This window comes from Musca vetustissima, unplaced genomic scaffold (genome assembly GCF_032173495.1).
Source record: "Musca vetustissima isolate MV318-11 ecotype Yass unplaced genomic scaffold, APGP_CSIRO_Mvet_v1 utg230879, whole genome shotgun sequence".
NCBI classification, from domain to species: domain Eukaryota; kingdom Metazoa; phylum Arthropoda; class Insecta; order Diptera; family Muscidae; genus Musca; species Musca vetustissima.
Genome location: NW_026882940.1, coordinates 1 through 24,804, shown reverse-complemented (window position 1 = coordinate 24,804; position 24,804 = coordinate 1). Strand labels below are relative to the sequence as shown.

Below are 24,804 nucleotides of genomic sequence, written 5' to 3'. Positions count from 1 at the left end.
TAACATGTCGGCCAACTATATCATTTATCCAATTTTATCGGCATTTCAATAATGGATTTCTTTTTCCACAACCTAATATTAAAATCGGTAAAAAACGTGTATAATCTTTTCAAATACCAAATTTATGGATATCGTTTTATAGGGTTTCCGATTAGACCTTATAAAACTTAGACCAATATTGAAAATTTTGAGAACACAAAAATCTAAATTACACGTGATCGGGCTGAAAAGCGTGACTTGATTATACCGACTATTAGGGGTTAGCGTTATTGGATGCTGCCCTAAAAAAAAAGACTGATATATCCAATTTTAAGTACCAACAATTCCAGGAGTAGTAGTAATGGATTTGCAAATTGTCAAAGTTCTATCTTCAAGATTGTGAGCTCTATCCACAGAAGGCAGATAAAAGGACGGGCATTTCTAAATTAATAGTGAATTTCATTTTAATCAAGAATTTTTGGATTTTCAGGTCAATATTTTTAGGTGTTGCAAACGGAGTTACAAATTTAATATACACACCACCTTGTGGATATAAAATTTTTATAAAAATTCGACCTTGATATGTAGACTAAACACACATATTTTATTACAAGTAATGTAATGACATGTATATCCCTCTCCCCATCAACAAATTTTCAATAACAACCTCATATGTCTTCTTACTCCAGCCCTTTTTAGTTAAATTAAGGTAATTGTAACCAAATGTTTACAATGCTTTTTCCTGCAGTCCGTTTTTTTCTTTTTGTTGCCGTACAAATATGAAAACATTGCACAGTTCCATTTTATTAAGTTATCACAAGCAAATGTTAGCATACACTCACACACACACACCAAACACAAGAGGAAAACTAGGTCCAATGATTCAGTCCGTATTTGCATAAGGCTTCAAAAATACTCAAGGGGCAAACGTTATATTCCGGCTGGAACTAAATTTTCGTCCTCATACTCATACTATGCAAAATCATCTACATCCTGAAAAGGGAAAGGACACTTTAAAATAAATGTTTCGTGTAAGTTGTCTGTTTTTGCTCCTGTGTCTGTTCTTTCTTTTTTCATTTTTGGATAGTAGCCGGCTTGTTGCAAAAACAACATATGTTACAGTCATACATGTATATTGTGGTGCTCTCTGGTTCGAATTGACATAGACAATTGCACAAGAACACACATACACACGTACGTACACTCACTAATGTATTATGAAGTTCATCTCAATCTGTTTGCATACATGGCATTTTGATTAGAGTTGCCGTTTTAAATTTGGGTTTTATTCCAAACAACTTTTTTAAAACTTTCAGCTGCAATTCGGTTTCATATGGAATACTATTTTTTCAATGAGACACAACAGAATTCGAAGAATACAATTGACTAAAACGTACCTTCATAAATTAATATTTCATGGGTCTATCTTGATTCCTTCCACACTTAATTTAATTACTAAAAATAATAACACATCACAAAAAATATTTTTAAGCCAGTGAGGAAATATGTGTGAACTACATAGATATTTGAACTATTTTATGTCAACTCATACGCATACCAATCTAAAATCTATGAAAAATATCATGTCAATCGGGTAGACTTGGGTTCCTTGGTGTACTATTTGTATAAAATCAATCAAAATTATGTATAGGAGTCATATGTAAATATGCAGTCGTGGCATACACCATTTGGTATGCTGCGCATAGTGGGTTGCCCAAAATATATATCCCATTGGGACAAGATCGGATGAAAATATATATGGAAGATATATCTAAACCTAAACCGATTTCAATGCTACATTGCATGTAAGGCAGCATTTACGTAGAAACGGACGGAAATTTATATCGGGGGAAATGAAATCCGTTAGGCAGATCGTCGAAAATGTCGATAAAATCGAAAAAATGATCGAAGTTGACCGACATGTTAGCAGTCATAACATCGCCCAGGAGCTAAATATCGACCATAAAACAATTTTAAACAATTAACACAAAGCTGGATTCAAAAGAAGCTCGATATTTGGGTGCCACACCAATTAATAGAAAAAATAAAATGGATCGAATTTCGATCTGCGAAGCCTAGGCCAAACAGAATGAGATAGACCCATTTCCTAAACGGATGGTGACTGGAGATGAAAATTGGATCACACACTTTAACCAAACGGAATGAGATATACCCACTTCTTAAACGGATGGTAACTGGAGGTGACAAATGGATCACATACGATAACCCTGTATGAAAACAATCGTGGTCAAAGAGCGGTGAATCACATCAAACGTTGGCCAAACCAGAAAGGTTCTGCTATGCATTTGGTGGGATTGGAAGATGATTATTTATTATTAGTTGCTTCCATATGGCCAAACGCTATATTCTGATCTCTACTATCAACAACTGGATCGTTAGAAGATAGCAATTGAGCAGGAAACGGCCAGAATTGGCCAAAAGGAGATGTGTCGCTAGGCTACACAGATCTACAGTGAATCAACAGAAACTTCGGGAGCTTGGTTGGGAGGTTTTAATGCATTCGCCATACAGTCCAGACTTGGCACCAAGCGATTATTATATTTTTCTTGCATTGCAAAATGGCTTTAATGATAAAAAAAGTAGTATCTAGGGAGGATTGTAAAAATCGACTACTAGATATTTTTGCAAATAGAAGACTTCTATGAGAGAGGCATTATGAAGTTACACTTATAATGACAACAAATCATACAATAAACCGGTGCATATGTGGCTCAAATCGGACATTCCGAAGCATATTAAATAAAGTCCTATAATTGATATAAAAATAATGGATTCATATTTCCCCAAAATAATATTTACATAAAAGTCAAGCTCTCCGTTCATATATTCTATAAACTTGTCTTGTCTATGCCCTTTGAAATAAAGATATACCCCATAGAATACATTTTACTCAAATTTGGGTCGATTTGACCCGCTAAATATTGGCCGACATTCATCAAAGCAGCCATGCTTGTTCTTTGCCCAGATTCCCATCGTCGTGATTGGGTCATAAAACAACGTGTTGGGGATCTTCTTTGAAAGAACCCGTTCTTAATACAAACTAGTGAGCGGACCTACACAACTACCACCGAACTCGAAATTTCTCTAGATCTTTATTCCGATCCTGGACAATATTTAGCCATATTTTCACCCGTTGACCGATTTGCATCGTCTTTTCCCATAGTGAAAATCTCGTTATTTTACACACAAAAATCATGGTTCATTTGATCCCTAACTATTGGCCAATCATAATCTACTATTAGTGGCCTCTACAGCGACTAATAAAAGAAAAAAATAAGGATTTTGGTACATTTCATCCCCTAAATATCATCGATATTACTATCGAAAACTAAACGCGTCGTCATTGAAAACTTAATAACGATCAGCTCTACACTTCCGTCATCTAGCCTGGCAAGGGAATACCAAACAAAGCCAGAATTGGTAAGCTCCTGTAAATTAACGCATAACTACCTCAAACACTCCTCTAGGGGTTACTATCAATTTTCGCGCCTGTGTCCTTCAGAAGTAATTAAATTCGCCATAGACCTCATATTTTGTAATTTTTCACTCAAGAGTCAGGGTCCCTTTGACTCGATAATATTGAACGATTTGTATAATGTAGTTCATTCTTTAGGCAGTTTTCTTTCTCGTGTAAAATTTCGTGATGCTCGGATCATAAATGTAGCCTCCAGAAAACAAGTGTAACATTTTTGGTCCATTTGATTTTCTAAACATTCAATTCCAAAACGATCAATTTCAAACAACAAGCGTTACGATTGCTCCATAACCGTCCATAACCGTCCATAACCGTGACCTGTCTTGTACTGCAAATTATAATGAGCAAAAACGATGACGGTCGGTGTATTAAAATGTGGGTCTAGGACCAACAAACTTGTGGGACGCACAAAGCTATAACACCCTTGAAACATACTGGTCTGTCAGTATTTTCAAAAAAGTTCTTAAAGTTCTACAATCCTTAAAAAATATTTAAAAATCCACACTAAAAACCTTTTCAAAATTTCTAGAAATATATTAAAAAGTCTGCCAACCCTTTAAAAAATATTCCTTTTAAAATTTGTATCCTAGGTCCCTAGGCCCTTACTTCTTTAGAGACTTTTTTAAAGTATTTTTGTTTATAGAGGCAACTCTAGCCTTAACCCTGACATGGGGAAGCCTAAGTAAAACAGAAGGGGTGGAGAGAGGGGGTCATCCAAATAATGCTAAAGTATTGTGGCATACAAAGAATGTTAAATGGTAATTTAATGTTGCCATTCTCTCGTAATTTTACCTCTTATTTGAATGTTTAACTACACTTATGGCAGTGTGCTTGTGTGTGTTTGTGCGTCTGTTCATGTTTGTATGAGTCAAACATATGGCACTTGCCATGATGACAGCAATAACAACAACTATAACAGCAGTAATATCAACTCCAAACTCTGGTAATGCAGTAGTAGTAGCAGTAGAGAAGGAAGGCATGATAAGGAAACAAGTATGAGGACGGGACGGGGAAGTAAAGAAATTACAACATGTTCTTTGGTCTTCAGATATGAAAATGTATGCCTATAAATGGTTGCAGCAGTTGTTGTTGTGTCTAATATTTGAAATTTTCTATTCAAATCATGCGTAAATGTTAGGGTATGTTGTACACGTTTGTCTGCATTCCTTTTGCTGTTCATCCATTGCCATTAGGTAGGTGGTGTAGTACTAAATTGATAACAACTTATGTTCCCACTGTGTCTCAAGTTGGAGTATTTGGTGCACCCATGGGGGGTTAGGTAAATCTCATTATTATGGTGTCGAACATCATTATCTTGATAATGAACAACATCATTTATTTATAGAATGTTGATTCCCCAAATGTTATTGCTGGCTTGTCATGCCGGTTTTTATTATTCCAAGACAGTCTTAGCCATAGTAGACCTTCTTCAGCCTTGACATGACCGCTGCGCTGCTACTGCTACCGCCTGATGTTATTCCTATTTCCTTATAAATATTTACCTATGTGCAAATATGTACAAGAGTGTGTGTGTGAGAGCGCATGGGATTATATGTATGTGTACTGTGTTACTTTTATAAATATTTAAATTTGTTGCTCTAAAAATTATACTAATTCGTTAAGATATTAATTTTTGTTTACACTCCATGTTTGAATGTGTACTGAGTACTGAGTGGCAATATGCCAGTGCTTGTGTGCATAATTTATGGTTTTAATAATTAATTTACATAAAGGCTTTAAATATATATTTAAATGGAGTAAAATGATATTCAATGCTGAAAATTTTTCTGACTCCAATAAAATGCTCTATTACTTTGGAGCGTATGAGTGTTTAACGTTAATGGTGTAAAGTATTCGTCGTATCAATGCGTTTTGAGTTTTTTTTTTCAAGAAAATTAGGTGAGACCTAATTTGGTGATTTACAGCTACAATAAAGTACGGTTATAGCGAACTTGTTGGGACCAATCAAATTTGTTCGTTATAGAGGTAGTTCGTTATATCCAAAGTAAACCAAAAAAATTAGTAAAGTTATATTAAACATTTTACAAATATATTTAATAAAGGCACTTCATTACTATATATGTGGGAGATTATTCATGAGAAAAAAACATAGAAACTGACATTATTTGAAAAATTGTCAGCCTTTGTGTAAAAATGAGCTATTATATCCGATGTTCCTTCTTAAAATACTCGAATGTATATTTAAGGATTGACAATTACATGATCTTAAAAAACATATATCGTAACCAAAGATGGTACGTGTATAAGTTTGATACGTAGGTCTTCAGCCATCCAGATAAGAAAATAAGTAAATCACTTTAGTTATATTCTTAAAGCATTGTTAAATTTTTCTTTTTAATCTTTTGTTATAAAAGGTAGTATAAAAAAGGGAAGCCTGCCTTGAAATATTTATATTTATATATTTTGTAAGGATTAAATGCTCTTTTTATACCATACACAACTAGTTTTTTGTAGCCCCAAGAGTTTGTAACGCCGCGAAATATTGACCCACCTTTAAGTATACCGATCGTCATATCTCGATTAGCTGAGTCGATCTAAACATTATATTTTGTAAATTTTGCATGTAGGATATATGTTTGTAACAGGCAAAACGAAACAAGATACTCATATGGTTCCATTTTAGAATATGCAAAGAATCAATTTCTGAATCGATTTATGCGTGTCCGTCCGTCCGTTCTCTATAAATTGTAAACAATGTACAGGTCGCATTTATGATCCGAATTAGATAAAATTTGGCACATGTCATTTATTTGGTCCTAGGACGAACCCTATTGAAATTGCAGAATATCGGTTCAGATTTAGATATAGCTCCCATATATTGTTTCAGCCGATTTTCTGTGACTGATGCATCAAACTCCCAATATTTGTCCGATTGAGACAAAATTATGCACAGCTTACTGAATTAGGTCCATGCTTATGTATGTAAAGTTCTGTTGGAAACGGGTCAGGTATAGATATAGCTCCCATATATAGATTCGTCCGAATGTTTGTAAATGATGCACCAAACTCTTAATATTTGTTCGATTGAGACACAATTTTGCACAACGTACTGAATTAAGACCGAGTTGATGAGTGCGAAGTTTTGTTGAAATCGGTTCAGAATTATATATAGCTTCCACATGTAGTTTCGTCCGATTTTATGTGACTGATGCACCAAACTCCCAATATTTGTTCGATTGAGACACAATTTTGCACAGCGTACTGTATTAGGTTCAGATTGATGTGTGCGAAGTTTTGTTGCAATCGGTCCAGATTTATAAATAGCTCCCATATATCGTGTTGTCCGATTTTAGGTGAATAATGCACCAAACTCCCAATATTTGACCGATTGAGGCAAGCGCACTGAATTAGTTCCATACATATGTATGTGTATATGAAGAAAACGGTTCAGATTTAGATATAGCTCCCGTATGTAGTTTCGTCCGTCCGACTTTTGAACTTTCCTGACTGGTTTATATTAAAATAGTTAACTGATTTGTTGCGGGTTTTGATATAGCCCCATATATAACATGTATAATGCAGTACTTTTTTATACACATGTTCCTACCATGCGTTATCAATATCGGACCAAGATTTGGGGTTTTGAGTTTTAAGGAAAAATCCCCATTAAAATTTCTTTTTATTTCGTGTGCATTGTAGCTTACAACAATCTTATGATAAAATTGTCAGTATATGTCTTATCGGTATGTTCCATCATTCCTTACTTTAGAAATCTCGACAGTATAACATTGTTTCTCTTGGGGTGGGAAATGTCACTGCTAATAAATGTCAATATCATATGATGAAAATATTTGGAATTTAATATTTATATTTATGACAGTTATTTAATATTTCTGGTCGTCAGTAGTTTATTTATACCCATTTGTATTATGTCTTATAAAAAATTCCCTTCCATTTCTTTTTACAACGCAATAGCATTGTTCCACATGGGGTTGTAATTGTAATTGCAATTAATTGGCAGTATACCTATGGTGGAGGGTATCCAAAGTTCGGTCCTTAACGCTTTTTTTTATAGTATGAAAAACGTGCTAAATAACTCTTGTTTTCAGACCCCATACTTCTTTTTAACAAAATGGTTTCAGGGAGTTCAAATGTGATCAAAAATGTTGGTCTTAGTATTGTTTCTTCTAAATTAAGATCAAATTTAAAGATAACGTCTATCGGCGTACTACTTCTAGTACATCTCCCACAAACTAGTCAAAATTTTTAAAAAATGTCAACATACAATATAATGCAAATGAAGTGTCCGCTTTGATTAAAACTTCGAATCCATGTTTGTCCTCCAGACAACCACTTTTATTTATCATCAATGGGAATTTTTCGAAAAAGTTTTTTTTTCTAACAAGAACAGATATTTTATGTATTTTATTACCTTATATGTCAATCAACATATAAGCAATATAAAGGTCAAATTCCTACCAAACACTCGACATTTCCGTTGTAAACAAAACCAACCATATGGTATATATTCTAAATAAACTAAAACTATAATCACAAGAGGCTATTCTTTAAAGTTGATTTTTCTTGATATTTTGTTTTTCTTAATATCTTGATATTTTGTTTTTGTGTTTCTTGAAAACAAAAAAGAACCGAAAGGTGCAAAAATTACTATGCCACGACTAAAGAAAAAACTAAAAACACAAATTTAAATTAAACGTTAACACAAATAAATGGACCATCTACATGCCACCTACAGTAATTTATGTTCACGCACATTGCCAATAAACAGCATTTTTTTAAAGTGCAAAAGTTTTGAATTATTCCGAGTTTTAAGTTTGTGGTGCTGGCTGATGGTGGCGGGATGTTTATGCAGGCAATAAATATGAAATTTTGTAGCGGTCAAAAGTGTAATAAACTTCTATTCTGGAATTTTTTAAAGAGACAAAAAAGGTTGATTGTGTGTGTGCGTTTTTTTTATGTTGGAGAAGATAATTGATTAAAGCAAACAGCTTAAATTTAGCTATTAAGAAAAGGTTTAAAATGGGAAATGTCTAACTATTCGTTTACAATTTTTAATTTTATAAAAAGAGCCGAGTGTCATGTAAATAACTAAATTTTGTGGAACTGAATCAGACGGAAGAACATGCCTGAATCAATACATAATTGTATGGTGATTAAAGGTATATGCACACTTTTATGGGTTTCTGACGAATATTTCATCGTGCTGTAAACGAACTAACCAAATGTCATTTTTAAGGTAAAGTGAATCATCACTTGGCTCGCTTTTATTTGCCTTTTTAGCTGGGCGTCTTCATCGATTCTCACAATTTAGTCGCTGCAGCTGGATACGTCTGACTTTGTGTCCGAGAATAGATGGTATACCTCATGGGTCGATATTAACAGTCGGCGCAGATCGGCCCATAGATCCGGAGGGTAATATCAGCGTCTTGTAGAGTGTGAGTTTGGTCTGGTGAGAGGTTTCCTTACTTTTTTTAACAGGATGTCTTTAACCTCGTTCGGGCCCCGAGAGGTCCTTTCCGATTTTAACTGCTGACCTTGTGCCAGTTATCCTGCATAGCCGTATTAATTTTGCAGGAATGCCGAACGCAGACACGGCTTTAAACACCACTTCATCTTGGCTAGGTGGTATGCACTCTATACCGTCATTTCTTATTGGTTCTGGGACATTTTCTTCACCGCCACTATTTAATACCAGAAGCTGTTCAAAATGTTCCTTCCATATCCTCAACACGAAATCTGTATCTGTTACCAGGTTTCCATCTTCATCTCCACAAGAGAATGTGTCTGCGCCAAAGCCTCCGGTTTGGTGTTTTACTCTTTGGTAAAATTTCCGGACTTCATTCTGACTTCTGTACATCTCGATTTGCTCACCCTCACGTTTTTCTCCTCTCTCTTGGAGAATCACCAGATAATTCTCCATCTCATTACATTGCCCTATACGCTGCGTTTTCGCCTCAGTATCATTACGCAATTCCTCATCGTTCCACGGGTTTCTTGATAGTGGGTTTTGGTACCCAAGTGTTGCTTTTGCTGCAGTTTGTAGGGAGTAGGCAATTCTTTGCCATTGTGCTTTTATATCATTATTGGGACAAGGAGTGTTTTCGTCAAGAAATTGGGTAAGTTAAGCGGAGTAGGCTTCTGCTAACTGTTGTGTTTTCAGCTTCTCGACGTCGAGTTTTCGCGTTACATTAGATCGCACCTTTGCTGCTACATTAAGACGGGTGCGAATCTTGGCTGCCACAATGTAATGATCCGAATCGATATTTGCTTCTCATATCGTTCGAACGTCTAAAAACACTGGATGAATGCCTTCCGTCTATCATAACATGATCAATTTGATTTCTCGTTGCTTGATCAGGAGACGACCAGGTGGCCTTATGTATATCGAGATGCTTGTTGTCTTCTATATCTCACGGTATATCTGGCATTGTACCTAGTAGACTAATATCTAGGTTCTAAATATATACTTTCTTAAATAATTTACAAAATTAGTCTATATAAACAGTTTCATTAATATTTCCAAATTTTGGCCATTATTCTCCAAACCAAATAATGGACTCACGTTTAGATTTTTCGATTATTGGAAAATTTATGTTTTCTATTGGAAATCAGTAGCACTTTGCTCTTAATGGAAATAGATAAAAAAATGTTTTTAATTTTTTTATTTTTTTGCTTCTTTCTGTGTACGAGTTAACAACAATAAAATCATGCAATTAAACAAATTTCGAGCATGGAACATAAATATTTTCTTAGAAAACAATCAAACTAAAAGCAATAAATTAGAAATTCCATTCCAATATGGATGTTTACACATTTAAAGACTTTTCCTATTGATGAATAACCTTCTGGTATATTTAAGAAATAAAATCGATCGAGAATTTTTTTTCTTATAAAAATAAATAGCGTCATATGTTGATTTTTGCATTTCCAAAACAATAGCCTTGAATTTATGGCTGAATATGTTAACTTAAGGAGGAACGAAATGGAAATAAACATTAGATTTAAAATTCGATGAAGCCAAAGTGAAATATACTCTTAATTATTAGAAAAAGTTTTAAAATTATATTAAAATTATTATGTGATTTTTGTGAAATGTGACATTGATATAACATTTACATAATATGATGATCTCAAACTTTAATATTATTTTTTACAAGTAAAATAACAATATGAAATATATTCATTATTATTATTTTTTTTATTTTAAAAATTTTTAATTTTCGTCTAATGATTGATTGTCCCCGGAAACTCATATATATTTTTTTTCATTCCACCCTATTAATATTTCTTCGCCACATATCAATTCACAGCTACAACCACAAACACCGAACAGACAAAGATAATTATCATAAATCTACGAAAAGAAAATTCCCACACTCATTTCTATCCGTCTGTCCATCTTTGATCCATTCAACTTAAAAACAAATTATTTTTTTCATGGCTACTTTATGCCAACAAAACAAATGAAAAAATTCCAAATGATATTTTGGAATTGAGTATTTTTTTAACAGTATAAGTAGAATATATATTTATATACATATACGTAATGCAATTAATTTCAATAACATCATTTTGAAAATAAATTGAATGAAATGACTGACTCGTGCCATAAAAGCTACTTAAGTGATCAACTTTAAATATATTTCATCTAATATCGAATATTGAAAAAAAATAAATATAAATTTTGTTTTTTGTTATATAAACTTTCGGAGTCGATTTATGCATGTCCGTCTGCCTGTTAAATGGTTAACGAAGTACAGGCCGCAATTATGATGCAAACGAAATAATATTTGGTACAGTTCACTTATTTGGCCCAAGAACGAATCCTATTGAATTTTGATAAAATTGGTTCAGATTTAAATATGGCTCCCATATATTGCTTCCTCTGATTTTATGTAAATTGTGCATCAAACATCCAAGGTGAGTCCGATTGAGACAAATTAAGTACAGATTGACATATATGAAGTTTTTTTTTGAAATCGGTTCAGATTTAGATATATTGTATATATTTTGTTTTTGCAAAATCGTCAGGCTGAATCCCAGTTTATTGTTTTTATAGAAAACAACTATTTATTAGTGGGGAATGTATGGCATTGTCCACTAAGGGGTCTGCAAATGCCTTGTTGACCACGAAGGCGGCAACGAAACGACTTCTAATTGGGGTCGTATCGCTGGTAACGTAAGAACTTCGAATTGTCACAAGAGACATTTGGGTTCAAAAGGTTTTTTGTTAAGAAACTATAAATAGATTTTGGGGAGAATATCCCAACAAAAAACTAAGGGAACTGATGAGGATCAGTGGCGAGATCCGAAACTATAATCTTTCCTGCCTTACCCCCTGGCGGACAATGCCATACATTCCCCACTAATAAATAGTTGTTTTTTATAACAAACTGGGATTTAGCCTGACTATTTTGCAAAAACAAAATACAAATGGTATCCCAAATAACCCGCCAACACTACTGATTTTATATAAATATATTTTTCAGTCGATTTGATGAAGCAAATGCTAGAGTTTTTTTTGATTGAGACAAAATTTTGAAAAGCTTTATCAATTAAGTTTAGATTGTCGTACAAAATCCCAATGTTTGCAAAGCGTCTTTATTTACAATGAATAGTTTTAAGTTTCGTGGAAATTAGTTCGGATTTAGATATAGCTCCAATAGATATATTTGCCCGATTTTATGTCAATGGATCACCAAGGAGCCTATGTTTTTCCGATTTATACGAAATTTTTCACTTCGAATTCAATTGAGTATAGAATAGCATGCATTCAAGATTGATGAAATCGGTTCAGATATTTTTTGTCCTATTTTATGTAAAATAGCTGAACCCGTGGCGCTTCGCTGCCCATACTAAAGTTTTTAACATTGGATAGTTAACGACGAAAACTATTTGTAGGTATTTCGTAGTGTAATATCAGTAATAATTTCGGTCTATGTATTAGTATTGACTTTTCTAATCAGTTGTATTAGTACCATATCCAAATATATTTTCTCCAATAGGTACATGTTTCTCATTAATCGTTCCAAGACCACTAAAATTCTTCATTTACATTACAGCATTTTTTTATGTCTGTATTCTCAACAATTTCCCCATGATCTGATTGGCATCCCTTTCTCACTCCGATTAATATCGCTTATATACCTGACCTATGATCCTTGTTAATGTTTGAGTTGTGTATTTTTAATTGTTTCTTTGCCAAGAAAAATTCAAAATAATGCATTATCACATCATAATATTTTTACCGAACCTAAATATAGTATTGTTATTCTTAAGAAACCATGATCAAGTCCGAAGATAGGATTTGTGGCATTTGAGTTAGTCATTTCCTCTATACATCCTCGAAATATATCAGCTATAATGATAAGCCACCACAGATTTCGGACTTTTATAACTTTTATTCCACAATCAGCATTTCTCTTTTGGATATCTCCCATATTGAATTCATAGCCTTTTTCTTCAATGGTGGTTGAATTTTTAAAATTAAAAAATCCAAATTTAATTTTTTTCACAAATTGACAAAATGTAAAATAAAAATCGCGGAATTTTCGAAGTTTATTGGCATGACTTACTGCGAAAATTTCAGTAAAATCTATTTAGCGGTTTTTGTGTCAACAACCAAAAGAGTTTCCATTTTCTACATTTAGATTAATTAAATGCAGTGATGCGTACACTTACCCCTATTCCCTATATTTATAGGGATGATGCGTATTTGCTAATGTGTATTCACACCTACGATATACAGATACATTTTGAAGACGTTATCTGTAACCGTTCTTAAGATAAACGCATATTACATGTTCAGAAAATTTGAGGTATGTTTACTATTGATGCTATAACTCCGCATCTACGCGGAATTTTAAAAGTTTATATAGCCTATGTTACTTTCAGGACATGCCCCGACATACAGTGTAAATCTCATTAAAATTTGTTCAGCGGTTTTGGCGTCTATCGGTAACATACAAACAAACAAACAAACAAAATGTTTTCTATTATATATGGGAAATTACAAAATTCTTTTAAAATTCCATAAAAAATTTTTGAATTTTTTTTTTAAGCGCATTCATGATTTTTTTGTACATAGGTTAAGACAAATATGCTGATTCGAAATATGTTCGCGTTCACAAATGCTGCGCACAAAAGTTATAGCGATTTTAAATCTTGTATTCCAAATATAAATTAAATTAATTCCTACTTGTTATAATTCGCGAATTTCTTCACAAATGTTTAAACATATTTGTTTTCTTTGCATACTTGCCAAATCACATTGATTTACGGTTAAATTGTCGCGAAAAACAAATAGAAGCATGAAAATATCTGAAAATAAAATAAATTAATTTTTTAATTAAATCGAAATGTTTTTTGAATTTTCGATTTTTTTAGTATGGTTAAGGGAATACGGTTTTGCCTTAATCTTCTAAAATATGCGACGCTTTTTCCTCAAATTCATATAGATGACTGTTAAATATCGGTATATTCATCTGATAACAGTTTTGACTGTAAAAAAGACTAAATATGATGCAGTTACAATACATAAAAATTATCAATATTTGAAAGCATGCAATTCGCGTATTAGTTGAAATCAGTTGATGCGCATGCGGTTTTCGTATAAACCGAATCAATGTCTTTCAATAATTATGAATTTTTCGATGTTTAATTTAGCGGTCAAAGTGTACCGCTCGATGCACTTTACTATGCAAAAACCCTAAAAATAGCTATAAATCGCGCAACGTGCAATTTTTATGCGCATCCAATTTCAGTAATCTCCTGTGAAAATACGCAAAAGGACACCTATTTTAAAAGGATCGGTTAAGAACTGCGGATGTGCCTCCACAATCAATTTTGGATAAAGTACGCATTTTATTCGCGTATCGATGAATTTTTACCTATTTCCACACAGATTCGCGAATTTGACAATACAAGCATAAATGCATGTAAAATTAATTAGAAGAAAACCCCGATTATTTACGCAAATTTGTCAAAATAAGTTTTTGCAGTTTTTCCCACATTCAAGGTCCTTTATCCGCCGTTTTATTGGGCGGAATTGAACATGAATGGACTCATTAGATCCGGCACGTAAAAAAACTAAAATTACGCGGGGTTCCACGGAATTTGAATGGACTTTCTTAATTTTAGACTCAAAAAATATGTTTTTTATAAAAAATTACGCACCAAATTTTCGTCTTTGGAACCCAATTGCAAAGAAGCTACGGTGAGCACATTCATGAGATATACACTAAACGAATCAGAATCACGAGTTCTACAATCTTATAATTAGTTTATTCCATTATCTGGATGCGCATCCTAATTATGAGAAAAATTCAAAAAAACACGGAAAATCCGGCTTCAAAATGTCAGCATCCATTTCGGGTGGATGCAGTGATTATATCGAAAAATCATACATTAGAACCATATTGTCCATGGGGTATTCTGCAACTTAGTCACTGATCACATGTGCGTGCGTTGTGTAGTTTAGCCACAAATCGGGAACGAACACAAAAAAACTCGTTGGCTCCAACACATTTTCACCCATTTTTTTTACATTACCACCAACACAGCTTCCACGCAATTTATTATTTATTACCAATATTTTAAGATTTTGACCAGAACACTTCATTTTATAGAATTGAATTTAAATTATATGCAATATGTTCATATTTCGCGACTTATAACATTGCAAACCTCAGCTTCAAGGAATTTAAAAGATTTTTGTAATTTCCCATATATATAGATGTGAACTAAAGAGGCTATTTTTCTTTCATGTACACGAAATATGCACACCGTACTGAATTGAGTCTAGAATGAAGTGCATTAAATTTTATTGAAATCGGTTCTGAATGAAAAGACAAATACAGGTGCTTACGGCGGAAATATAGCGCTGATCGTTTTTTAAAATTTCCATAAGGATCCAGGTATGGTCAAGGACAACGCCTATAATGATTATGATCAGATAACAATATTGGAATGAAATGGACCGAAAACTTAATTTTTGGTGTTTTTTCGAGTCGATCTATAGGCCACAATTGAAAGTCGAACATCACAACACAACCAACGGTTAAGGGAATATGTAGGTCGATTCAGTAACTTATAACGATCCGACAATCGACAATTTTGTCTACACATAAAATCGTTTGCAGTAACGAACATGTTATTCTGTAAAAATGTAGACAAATTGTCGATAAACTTTCAAAAGGCTTTTAATTTGGAACATTTTGAAAACAACATACATACAAATTATGTTTATTAAAAACATTTTTAACAATTATTGTTAAAAACTGTTATAGAATTAAAATATTGTTTATTTTGTCGTTATAATATTTTATCGATTTGAGAATTGTTTAATTTTGATTGTGAATCGACCCACTGGACAAATAAATAGAAGGGCTCTACTGCATATTAGTAATATTTGTTGTAATAATGTTTGTAGTCGGTCACGAGTGAGCAAATATCGCGAAATATTGCCCATGCTCAGAATATAGGACCACAGAATGTTACATTTTCCTAGAAGTTGTGTAGGGTATTATATCATCGGCCCCGTCCGACTATACTGCTCCGCTCACTGGATTAAAAAATGTTTAGATGTGTATATAACCAATAGAACAGACTTGGTTATATACACATGGTATATAACCAAGTCTGTTCGATTGACATGTTATTTTTCATAGATTTCAGAATATATCTAGCTCTGGACCGATTTTACAAGTTATTCCAAGTTTCGTGCAAATCGACAGATATATAGGGTCTTTGGTGCACCATTTACTTAAATCGGAGGAAAATATATATGGGAGCTATATCTAAATCTGAACCGATTTGTCCCAATTTCAATAGGGTTCGTCCTTGGGCCAATTAAGTGACCTGTGCTAAATGTCATCCAAATCTGATCATAAATGCGACCTGTACTTTGTTAACAAAAATACATGGACGGACGGACAGACGGACATGCATAAATCGACTCCGAAAGTGATTCTATGCATATTCTCAAAAGGAACCATGGGTCTATCTCGATTATTTTTGCCTGTTACAAACATATGCACTAAGACATAATACCCTGTACCACAGTGTTGTGAAGGGTATAAAAACAAACTACAAAACTACAACAACAAAATTATGTGAATTCATTTTCTTATTCTTTAAGCCTTCAAGGACTTATATACAAAGTTATAAGTTTTCAATGTCGTAAAAATTTTAAATCGACATTTGGGGGTTCACTTACATTTTTTGTTCCCGGATTCGAGTTATTCATTTGCTCTTGACTTGTCTAACAAATATTAGCTCGAAACCTTGAACTTTCAGTATAATTGAACTGTAATTTTTACGATTAAATTTGTTTAAAAAAACACACACACACACACATTTTTACCTATTTTTTTAATTTCCCAAATTAGATAATATCTGCAAAAATAAAATGCATCGCCAACATGCATATCACCACTTTTATATTGTGTTGAAGTTCATAATACACACATATACATATATGTACACAGATGTGTCTGTCATTTTCTGATAGATTTACATTTGTATATTCTCCTCGGGCTGACACTTCTGATTATTTGTTCACACTCAATTATAAAAATAATTATTTTGACTGTGTGGGGTTTTTTTATGTTGCCGCATATTTCCATATGAAAATGTTTGTTTGAACTGTTGTTGTTGGTGGCTTTTTTGTTTTCAACCATAAAAATACAAACATATTCATTTTCATTGCAAACAAAAACAAGAAATATAAATATTTTTGTCGTATATGGAAATTTAAGTTAACCAGTCGATGGATAGATGGGTGGGCAAACTCACATCCAGACAGCACCATGGGCATCAGATCAATTGCCAACGCGCACAGTATATACTCCACTCCATGTGGCGAGTCATTCACAGACAGTTGGACAACATGGATCAAATGATCCATGGACAAGAGCCAAATATACATTTGTGCCACAAACAACAACAGACATGATAGCCAAAAAAAAAAACCGAATACAAAAACAAATCACAACACTTGTGTACACGGATGTGAATCAGATTTGGGGTCGTAAGTAAATCTGCTGTTGTTATGTGTTGTTGTTGTTTTGGTTTTGTCTATGATTCTTTTTTCTGTTCCTCATATGTATATTTATTTCATATATGTATGAATGTATATTTATTTTTGGGATCATCGTATTTTCATATTGTTTTAATTCTCAAGGTAAATTTTTCGTTTGGTTTGAAACGAATGCCCCCTAAATTTTGAATATAAAATTGATGACGTCGTCATTGCTATAGTTTATTTGTATTGTTGTCGCTGCCGCCGTTGTTGTTGTGTTGGGAATTCATTTCATTTTGGATTTACAATTTATGACAGATTCAACTTTTATTATGACCATCAACAGATGTTTGTTTTTCAAACAACATCAGTTATGAAAACATTTATTATTTCTTTCTCTTTTGGTTGTTGTTAATATTAGATATTTATGATTATTAGAGGCGGTGGTAATATATTATTGAAATTGATATATTTATGTCTGAAGTGTTCAGGGTTAGATTACTCAGGCGGGTTTTTAAGAGAGATGGTCTAATGAGTCATTAAAAAGAAATAAAAAAAAATATATAAAATTACCTAAGATCGTTTTTGTGTTAATGATGCAAAGTAAAAATATCGTTAATTTCTGCCGAGGCCGAAATTAGTATATTGCTACCATGATGTGGGTATTAAAAACATAGATCTCTGTGAAAATGAAGTACAAAATTGCGGATAGAACCATTGGTAAATTAGCTAGGGCTTTCAATATACAGAAACTGAGCCCATGATGTATGTCGAAATAATGTTCTGTGAAAAACGATGTGTACAAACCAATAATTCCAAATTACAGACTCGTGGGCATTAAAACACCTGAAAATGGACGGACTTTTATATTGGAAGGCTATGTATAAAAACGTATGTTGCAATTTTTTCATTATTTCGTCCATCATTTAAGGGAACCACCCCATTCTCGATTTTAATTCTTCAAGATTTTCAATGGGCTGGTAAATCAATACCAGTGCTTGTTAAAGTTTGTAACTTTGCACACATATATATTTGAAGGTTTAAAAGAGAAGAAAAATAATTTACAAAAAAATCGTGTAATTGTTTTTTTTTTTTTTTTTTTTTTTTTGTAATTAAAGTGAAGTCCTTATTTTTGATGGCGGGCATGATAACTCCTCACTGGAACATCGGAATCCCAAAAATTCCAACGGTGTTAGAAATAGTACATGTCTGGCTCTCGTATGAACTAGGATTATTGACTTCGTTCTAAAATTAACAAAATGGCGAACCTTTAAAAACATATTTTTTGGAAAATCGCCGATTTTTTACCAAAAACCAAATTGAAAAATTAATGTAGATCTGCACCGATTGGCTTTATCCTAGTTCATACGATATCTATACACTCACAGAGAAACATGTAAAAATTTGGAATCGATTGGGTTATTAATTTTTGAGTTATCGTGCCCGCCACTCGCAAAAGAGAAAAACGCATTTAAAGTTTGAGAAGCTCTTTAGCGTCACTTGACACAATAAATCGGCTATATCTTCAAGAGTTCTTGAGATTTTCACTTGAAATTTTTTAGGGACATTCTTGAATTAGTGTAGATTCGAATTAAATAAAAAAATTGAACCCTGAGAATGGGGCGTCCCCTTAATATTACCTAAAATGGCGTACTGTTCGCCACAGGTGAAACATGTGACAATTTACGTCCAAGTTATTCTTGTTTTGAACAGAATTTTATGTCAATTTAGCTATGCCCGGAGCCATGGCTGTAATTTAGTACTTTGAGTTCTCATTGTGTAAAAAATCTCTCCACAAAAAAAAATTTATATGGGCAATATTGCCAATTTTTTAATATTCCATTTTCAAAAAATCAGCTTTTTTGTTTTTGTGGCACATCTATGATTTTTGGTACACATATAGAGAAAAATGTTCTGACTCCGAAACCGTTCGCGATCAAATTTTTGGTTGATGCGCGCAAAAGTTATCGAGGTTTTAATTTTGGGCATAAGAAAAAAATCTTAAAATTACGCCGTTTATTATATTGACCAAAAACGTTGATATATATCTTCCTCCGTAAAATAGGAATATGAATATATTATAATAATCACGATACAGGTGCACATATTCGCGAAATATGAAAAAAATAAAAAAAATATAGCAGATTACATCAATATTTTCATTATATTAATGACATACTCACACCTAAAAATTAATTTAAAAATATCTACATAATCTAAACACGATGGTGAATCAAATGATATCAAAATCACAAAAGTCCGTGTAGCGGTTTCTAAATCAAAGCGACAACAAAACAAGATATTGAGGAAAAATATTTGTTTTTGGTTCGAAAAAATAATGTCATCATATTTATTTTTTTAATTTTATACAAGAAATTTCAGAAAAAAATGTTGGGGTTATTCTGATATTTTACCCGAATATCGCCGAAAAATTGACATATATAATAATAATCACCTTTTGTGTATAAGTATACGCCTTGCGGATTATATCAAGACCCTTCCGATAAATCTTAGAATTCTATAAATAGGAATAAATCTTAAAATAAAATAATATTATGAAATATACATTTTAAATTGCGTCTAAATCGCGTAATTCTCAAAATCATTTGATGCTCATGCGGTCTCCAGGAAGTACTGAAGTTTATCTTCCAATCCATATATATTTTGCGAAATTTCATTTGACGGCTAAGATGTGCCACACGTTGCATTGAAGTACCCAAAAAATCGTAAAACGCGAATAATTTCCGAAAACTTCATATGCCATTAACGCGCATCCGATTTCGGTGTGCACCCTAAAAAAATACATCGATCTATACCGATTTCAATGTGGTCCATTAAGAACCATGGATGTGCCAGCTCACACTATTTTTGAGATAAATTGCGTCTAAATTGCGTAATTCTCAAAATCATTTGATGCGCATGCGGTTTCCAGGAAGTACTGAAGTTTATCTTCCAATCCATATATATTTTGCGAAATTTTATTTGACGGCTAAGATGTGCCGCACGTTACATTGAAGTACCCAAAAAATCGTAAAACGCGAATAATTTCCGAAAACTCCATATGCCATTAACGCGCATCCGATTTCGGTGTGCACCCTAAAAAAATACATCGATTTATACCGATTTCAATGTGGTCCATTAAGATCCATGGATGTGCCAGCTCATACTACTTTTGAGATAAATTGGTTACATCTCTCTTTCGGCTGAAGTTTTTGAAGTTCTCTTTTCGAAAAAGATCAAAATCTGTATGAGGTCATTTATTGAAGCGGAAATAATACACAGAAAACGCAAATAAATCCGCGATGTTTTCAAAAACATTTTTTGCCAAATTTCGTGTTTTTGGAAGGCCAGTTCCAGACGTTCTAGTAGATGAATTTTCACGAAGAAGATTTTATATCATCCGAAACGTAAAAAACCTTATTGATAGCGGGTACCCATATCATTCAGTTGACAGATCTAAAAATTTGGCCCGAAAAATAGGTTTTTTAGAAATTTGATCGCACAAAATTCGCACCATCGGATGAATATAACTCTGAAGCTGTGCATACTATATACACAAAATACATATCAAATTACGCAGATTCGCGACTACAATAATCTTATAATCGATTTTTCTAAATTCCTGTTTGCGTATTAAAGCTAGAAGTAAAATTAAAAAAACACTCAAAATCGAGCTTCAAAATGTCAGCAGCATTTAAAGGTAGACGCAGTTAAAATTTTGAAAAATGATACATAAGGGGCGTAGTCCCCATTTTGTTGGCTTCTAGCTTTATTTTGACACGAAGACCGTGCAATGAGTGGCTTAGTCACAAATCGATAGAGAACATAAAAAAACTGGTTCGCCTCAACCTGTTTTTACACATTTTTTTACATTAAAGTAGACACAGCTTCCACCAAAATAAAGTTTGGAGTTCAATATCATGAACAGTTTGCACCGACAGATCATGGGGTTCTTGCGCGCCGTTTTCAACCGAATTCGCTTTGTTTCGATTTGCACGAAATTTTACATAGTGTATTGAATTGAATCTTAAATGATTTGTGTAAAACTTCGTGGAAATCGGTTCATATTTTGATATAGATCCGATATATATTTTCACCCGATTTAAGGTAAATGGTGTACCAAAGTCCCTGTATATATTTCGATTTGTACCAAATTTGGCATAGCGGAATGAATTGAGTCTAGAATGATGTGTGTTAAGTTTCCTAAAAATCGGTTCAGATTTAGATATAGATACCATCTATAATTTCGTCCGATTTAATGTATATGGTGTACCAAAGCTCCTATATATCTTTCTAATTGCACGAAATATTGCATAGTGTATTGAATTGAGTCATGAATGATGTGTGTAAAGATTCATGAAAATCGGTTCAGATTTGGATATAGCTCCTATATATATATTGTTTTCTCCGATTTTAAGTATGTGACACACCAAGGACCCAAAATATGGCCGATATGCACAAAACGTGCTGAAATTAGTATAAACTGTCCTGTGACAAATTTCATTGAAATCGGTCGAGATTTAGATATAGCTCCCATATGTAGTTTTGTCCGATTTATAGTTAATGGTGCACCAAAGACCCAATGCTAGGCCGATTGCCACACAATTTTGCACATTGTACTGAATTAGATCCAGATAAATGTATGCAAAGTTTTGTTGAAATGGGATCAGATTTAGATATAGCTCCCATATATATTTTCGTCTGATTATAAGTAAATGGTGCCCTAAAGACCCAAAGTTAAACCGATTGACACTAAATGTTGCACAACGTACTGAAGGTAGTATAACTAACGTGAGGATTTAAGGTAAATGGCTTTCAAATAATCAACGAATATCCGATTGAGATTTTCTTTAAATCGATTTACATAAATTTTTCTCATTTTCTATCTATCCAAATGAAGAGTTTGCTATGACATGCTTATGGATTGATTTAAATCATTTAGTCGGTCCGTCCGACTTTAGCACTTTCTTTTTTTATTTTGTAACTATAAAATGTTAATACTGGTCATATTTTCTCTTATATGTTCGAGGCTGGCATACATGTGTGGAAAAAAATTATTAATTTAGGCTAAGGTTTGTACATAACCCGCACAAAAAAAGTATCGTTCTATTTTTTGATATTTTGCAGGTTTTGGCCGCATTCTTCCCTTGGAGTGACAGTAATACTGGCATTTCGGGTTTCTGTAGGGTGAAACACATTTAAACGCAATTTTCTACATAGGTATGTCTATGTTTGGACATAGCCCCATATCAATTTCTGTCAAAATTGCGTACTTTTAACGTATTTGAAAAATATATTCGCCGAAATTTTTCGATGTACGCAATTCTTTTCGGTCATATTTTAGGCCATTGTTTTGACAAAAACCAGATGAAAGTCCTAGCCGAAGTTACGAACCTATGTGCCTGTAAATTGGGATTTTGTTTTCTCAAGATTAGCTCAATAAAGCACCCATATAATGTTCGTTTCATAGTGAAGAATATAAAAAGTTGGCATCGGCGAACTTAATGACTTGTTAATTTGTGTTCATCTGCAACAAATTCTCCTGGAGTGTATTGTCTTCGGTGGACATTTAAGCGTATATTTACTTAGCATGTTAAATAGTGATGGAAATTTTTTTAAGACATACAAAACCTATCTCAATAAGAAAATTGTTTGACCTAAAACTTATTTTTATTCTATTAGCAGCTTGTTAGGCCATGAACTTTTCAATTGACCCATTCAGTCAGCTCAAATTCAATACTAAGAAAACCCACCATATCATTTTCTTTACAATTAGTTCATAAGAAAAAATAAAAAACGAATACGTTAAGTGCCTATCAAAAAACACTTAAATCACAATTTTCATAAATTCGACAGATGGGCGTTGAGAGAATTACGAAAGCCGAAAAATTAACGTAATTTTTCATTTTCTTAAATTGCAAGGCATCAATTTATGGTCTTTTAATGATTTGTTTGTTTACACCGGCCTGACTGCCTGCCTGTCCATACATTAAGACGAGTAGCGTAGTGCTGCCACAGGCACAACGTGTCGGTGTTGGTACATATCCGGATGAATGTTTATATTTTCTTAACCTCTGTTAATGGGTCTGATGTGGTTGCAGCTACCGCCACATCAAGTAAATCGAAGCAGGTCTGCGTGTGTGTCTGTAAACATAACACAACATCTTGTAGATGGTGGGATGGATGGGTCGAGGTGATGGATCGACTAGCAGATATTCTTGGTATGAATGTGTGATTGAACCGACAGACAGACCAACCGACCGACATACGTACATACATTACCAATCATGTTGTCAGTTTGAGTATTCGAAGATGTGTCAATTAAATGAAAATTCAGTATTTCTGTGGGAATTCTTTACTCTCTCTCTGTTTGTACACTTTTACATTCACACACAAATTCGGACACACACCGGCACACCAATCGAACATTTGCATATGTCCATGCCAAGATTCGCGTAATAATTGTTGGACACCATCCAGTATTTTTAATTGGTTTAAGAATTTATGTACATTCTGAAAGGAAATTTCTTTCATTTTGGCCCATTTACATAAGCATGTGAAAATTGTATTTTCGAAAAACGTCTCCTCTTTCCTTCAACGCCTTAAAACATACATGTCTTGTTTTTTTTTTCATTTCAGACTTCTCCCCCGGTGCTATTGAATGGTGGAATTTTAATATCGTCCAATGTCAATTCATTATCTTCTCAATCGTCATCATCATCATCAGCAGCATCTGCAATAGCATCATCATCATCGTCGTCAACGTCAGCAGCCACAACAACAGCAGCAGCAGCAACAGTAGAAACAAATGACGTCAGCAAGAAGCAAATCGCCGCTGATACGACTATGAGTGGAGCACTGGGTATGCAACAGCACAGCCATAATTACAATTCGTCCTCATCAGTACTAGCGCCTCAGACAATAACGCTTGCAAATAATCGGTAAGTTCCATTTCTGCTTAAGTTTTTTTGTTTTGCAAAAATTTTCAATTTGCCTTGTTGTTGTTTATATTTATATCTTAATTGTTCAGTTGCCTTGCATTATTACTTTTCATTTCCATTCAATGGCATTAATTTGAAAAAAAAACATTCGCTGTAGTAACCCAGATATATAATATGTTCGGAAATTGGCAATTTAACATTAATCAATAGTAACAAAATAAAATAGCAATGCATTTCATTTTTAATGAAATGTAGGAATACCCTATGATGACCTGCACTTAATTACCTGCAAATAAATGCATGCACTTGTGTGTTTGGAATTATCACTGGCTAACAATGCGGAACTCCAAACACTAGTAATCACACAAGCTACAATAGTTCAATTA

The 24,804-nt window shown here is 33.4% G+C and overlaps 1 protein-coding gene across 1 annotated transcript in view; it reads left to right on the top strand.

Annotated features, from left to right (window-relative positions):
- LOC133329662 (uncharacterized) overlaps positions 1–24,206 on the top strand; it is a gene marked incomplete at its 3' end in the record, with an annotated part of 36,256 nt that extends 12,050 nt beyond the window's left edge. The window contains exon 2 of the mRNA XM_061538139.1: positions 24,117–24,206. Within this exon, the coding sequence (XP_061394123.1) occupies positions 24,117–24,206 (90 nt within the window). The remainder of the gene's footprint in view (positions 1–24,116) is intronic.
- Between the last annotated feature and the right edge of the window lie 598 nt (positions 24,207–24,804).